Source organism: Adiantum capillus-veneris, chromosome 21 (genome assembly GCF_014529385.1).
Source record: "Adiantum capillus-veneris isolate H3 chromosome 21, ASM1452938v2, whole genome shotgun sequence".
In the NCBI taxonomy this organism is placed as follows: Eukaryota; Viridiplantae; Streptophyta; class Polypodiopsida; order Polypodiales; family Pteridaceae; genus Adiantum; species Adiantum capillus-veneris.
This window is the reverse complement of record NC_140951.1, coordinates 24584453-24589203: the sequence shown is the minus strand read 5'-3', so window position 1 is coordinate 24589203 and position 4751 is coordinate 24584453. Positions and strand designations below refer to the sequence as shown.

The window sequence follows — 4751 nt, the reverse complement described above, 5'->3', positions numbered from 1 at the left end:
TGGTTGGATGCGATGTATGGCTTGCCATTTTGCAGTTGGATATGATGTGAGGATGGTGGATTTGCATTATGGATGACTTTCCAATCAGATTTGATTTATGGCTTGCTGTTTAATTGTGGTCGGCTTTCTAGCTGATTTGCTATATTGTTTCATGGCTGGTTGGATTTGGTTAATGGCGTAAGTTTTTCTTCATGGACATGATTTATGGTTGGTCTTTTAGCTCGATATGGATTATGGCCTCTTGTTTAAGAGTTGCATACAGTGTATGGGTGTCTTTAGATCTGGATACAAGCAAGCACGATCCTATGTAAATGTTGGGTTCTTTGATTGTTCACAATGGTTATTTATCAATGTTGAAGCGCAAAGTTTTTGTGAGACTTCACCCTCAAGATCTAAGGCATCGCTGCCATAAAGATTGAGTTGGCAGCTTTGAGGTAGGTATGTGGTAAGTTGTGCTCATCTCTTTTTCTTTTTTGTACATTTTAATTATGTTTTTTGTTATTTTCTTACGATAGTCTGTCATGTTTTAGTGAGGAGGAGGTTATCTGGTTCCCCGGGTAGGTCACCTAATAAAAATGTAACCTATCACGTGAGTTCAACAGAAGGGTATTTAAAGTTCTTAAAACTTACAAAAATATATATACAAAAAAGCAATATTTTTTCAAAGTTGAAAAAAACTTAGGGGTTTTAAATGGGTACATTATATTCTTAACAAAATTCACAAATAAGGAGTTTTATAAACATGTCTTGAACACACGTGATATGGTAGTATTACACATAATGAACCCCCCAAGTCTGGCTCACTCTTTTGAGAGTGAGCTAGTTAACCTCCTCTTGCACACAGCCTGGTGAAGCCGTTGGGTCTTTGATCCACGGCCATGGGGTTCAAGTCCCCTACTCTCCTCTCACTATGTTTTGGTGCAGGACCCAGGTTCAAGTTCCCTACTTTCCTCTCACTCCCTTTTGGCGCAAGTAAGTCCCCTACTCTCCTCAGCTAGCTCTTGTGAAACTTTGCATGCTAAGCTTTCTTTTGCATGTGGTGCGTTAAAGAGTAAATAGAGTCTTTGTTATGCTTAAGCTTGATAAAAAGGGGAAAAAATACAAAATTCCTTGTAAAACTGGTTAGATTTGATCTTTGGCCTTGGAAATCGACTATACACAAAAAATACCGGCTAGGTTTTGAGGACGCATGTATTTTTATTGGTTTCCATAGGGGATTTGTTCTCACCCTGGGGTCGTGAGAGGCAACCACGTGAATGGAATGCAATGCATGTTTGAGACTTTGAGCTGAGAGCATATGCAGGATTCGGATGCACGCGGAGAACTTGAGAACCTCAGCGAATATCGTAATTGGAGGAAAATTGCAAATTGCTTCCTCGCTCATTTTGAGGCTTCCATGAAGCTACCGTTGCCATTAAATTAGTCCTGAGCGGGTGCTTTTCTGGTGCCCCTTCATACATAAAATATTATACGGAGCCCTAATTTGCTATTGTAGATTGAGAGAATTAGCCCACATCCGTGCCTCACTTTCTGGACATCCCTAATCCTGCAATGTCGATTGTATCATTCACAGAGCCCCCCGTCATGCATTATATCACCTGCAATTCGCATCTATCGCTAGCTGCCCACTTTAATTAGCTTATAGTGCAGAGGCGAAGGACAATTATCCCATATATAATTAGCCTTTGTCCACACCCTAATGCACTATTGATGCCTTAATTACGGCCCTAGTGCACTAATGAACATACCTTAATTATTCAGCCAATTTTGTACTCATTTTATTCTAGCCAATTTTCTAGTCCTCGTTTTGATCTACCTCCTAGAGTTCTATAATCTGCCTAATTAGTGTAATTAGGCACAGGCTGCTTGAGCCCTTGTATGGCCGGTCCTACTTTATATGCTACTCATGAGTATGGTGCAGCAGCTTATTCTGATGCCTTCAATCCAAGCTATAGCAGCCTCAACTATGATTATGATTGGCAGGATATTAATTATAACTTACATGACCGAGAGTTCAATGAGTTCTTGTCTGATCTGATAGGTGCTGATGACCTTAACCTTGGCAGAGATCTTCTCTCGGATAATCTCCAGAGCGATGAATCAGCAGGCACTCCGGCTCCTTCAATGCACCCGATGCCTTCGCCATCAACACCGCTGCCATCTCATAATTTGCCATCAACTCTGGCGCCGGAATCAATTATTTGTGATTTGCGGCCCCAACCAATATTGCAACCCGCATGCACTCTGGCGCTGTCTCCATCATCATCTACACCTATGGTGCTGCAGGAATCTGCTATCTGGAACCTGCAGCCGCAAGTTTTCCAGCGCCAGGCGTCTCTTACCCTCTTTGCGCCCTCTCGTCCACCCCCTTCAAAAGTGGAGCACATCCAGTGCTTGCCTTATCCCCACAACGTCTCGAAAGATAGTATTAATGGTGCACCGCATCATGCAGAGTTTGCGTTTCATCTCGACGCCATCTTTGTCGAAGGAGCTGGCAGATTGTGGGGAGACACTTTCAAGGCACCAGCATCAGATACTCATATGCAGCCTCTTGCACGCGCTGTGGAGAGCATCAACATTGAGGATGCTCATCTTCATCTTGTGGCTCAAGGCCACAATCTGACAGAGAGCTCTCAATATGGCTCACAATATCTGGCTCCAGCTCCAAATTCATGCTTGGGCTACAATCGAGCATTTTCAGACTCTGCAATCATGGAGTTTTCGAACGCGTCAGCATCCTCCTTATCCTACAAGGATTCTGAGTAAGCTGCTAATGAGACCATATCAAATTTTCACATGTTGTTATGGTTTTTCTTTTCGCCCCATGAATTACTGTGCTTGGCAGAATTCTTTTCCTCCTGATTCTCACATAATTAAAGGTACTAAATCACATATAAGTGATTCAAGCTGTTTTGGAAGTTTGTGGAAGTATCTCCATGCTAATTGAATGTGCACTCACTCTCGCAGTTGCATCTAATAACTAGTTGTAATACTCTGGTCTGGATGTCTAAATTTTTCACACATGTATTGCAGACAAAATAAGCACCTCTCTGCTCCCGTTTCACCATCGCCATCAGTCAACAAGGGAGCTCCTCCTGAAAGCTTCCAGAATGTATACAAGCTCAATGACAAGGATGCATGGAGGAAGCACAGAGTCAGAGTCATTAAGAAGAAAATGAAATATTCAAGGTAATCACTAATTTATTGAAATATATTCTGGTTTGTGCTGTTATTCTGCATTAACATGTTCGACAATTTGGTTGTTGATCTCACTCTAATCTGATTTTTGCTGTTATTTTGTATTACCATATTATTGTTTGGCAATTTAGTTGTTAATCCATCGATATGAGTTCCATCGAGGCACTGTTAGTTTACACAACAGATTTACTTTTCGGTTTCCTTAATCTTCTGATTTTCCGAAAAGATTTTCGGTGCGATCTTGCACGGTATGCTTATCATATATTCACGATAGTACACCAATTATGCATTGAGCTTATCCAATGTACATAATAGCACAGATATCAGGCTATGAATGGCTATTGTTAAAATTACAATTTTTGAAGTTTTGTTTGAGAGTCCTCTGGCTAACATGCTCAATTGCTTGCATTTCTATTAGACAGAGCTTGTGATGGTGTAAGTGCGATTGTGTATTTAATAGGACAAGTCCCTCTGCTCCGCGGCCTTCCATGGATGACAATGCCAATCAAGCCTATCCTCATCTTGAGGAAAGTAACTTTACGAGTAAGGACAGCACAGCCCTGATTAGGGTCAAGACGTTGAAGCTTGACCTTGACGACGGGTATGTCTGGCGAAAGTATGGAGAAAAGGTGATAAAGAACCAGAAGTACACCAGGTAATTTTATCGGTTGTGAGGATTTGTCAGTTCTAAACATTCATAATGGACAATTTCAGTAAAATTTGCCTCAGCGAGACGACAATGATCTGATCGTGCCACCATCTATCTATTGTGCAGGAATTATTACAAATGCGATAAGAATAAGAGGACCCAGTGCCCTGTGCGTAAGCAAACTCAGCGCTCTGGAGACGAGGAGTGTGTCGAGTTTCTCTATCTGGGAAGGCACAACCATCTGCCCTAAATGAAGCAGCTGCTTGTCAATATTGGTCAGATGGCAAGCATATCAAATTATACTTTTGGCCAGTTTAGCATATTATTGATACTTTTTAATTCATTTTCTGTGCCTTGATGGGGTACATGTATATTATGCAAAGAAAAGCAGAAAGGAAAAAAAAGAAAGCCTTAGGGTATTGCCTTCATCCTTTGAAGCATTAAAAGCTGCAGAGAAAGATAGCAAAGCGAGCATCATCAGCAATGGCTATGATGGTGGTGGCAATTGATCAGATCTGTGAGTTTGGGTTTTGGCCTTGATGCAATGCATAAGAGAAGATATCCAGAAGATGCATAAGAGCAGAGTACATTCACAAGAATATTTATTAATTTTCTCATGTAGGAAAAGGGAGACTTTTTCAGTGTTTTTCATACAATACATAACATCATGAGCTTCTGTTCGGGACACACTGCATACCTAGCTAGGTACGATTGGGGGCAGGGGACCACCGGCCCCCCCACCGGGCCGGCGGTCCCCTACCCCCAATTGTACCTAGCTAGGTATGCCGTGTCTCCCTCACAGAAGCTCATGATGTTGAGGTAAGTTATAATGCGGGAATTATTGTGAGAATCTGTCCAAAACTTCTTGTGATATATTGTTACCAGTGCCTACAGTGGTTTATGG

General features: G+C 41.7%; 1 protein-coding gene across 1 annotated transcript; it reads left to right on the top strand.

Moving 5' to 3' along the window:
* The first annotated feature begins 1525 nt into the window (after positions 1–1525).
* On the top strand, positions 1526–4522 carry LOC147430666 (uncharacterized). The gene is made up of 4 exons (XM_086494437.1): positions 1526–2762; positions 3034–3189; positions 3659–3853; positions 3974–4522. The coding sequence occupies exons 1-4, from the start codon at positions 1879–1881 to the stop codon at positions 4095–4097; spliced, it is 1359 nt and encodes a 452-aa protein (XP_086350563.1). The 5' UTR covers positions 1526–1878; the 3' UTR covers positions 4098–4522.
* Positions 4523–4751: the final 229 nt, after the last annotated feature.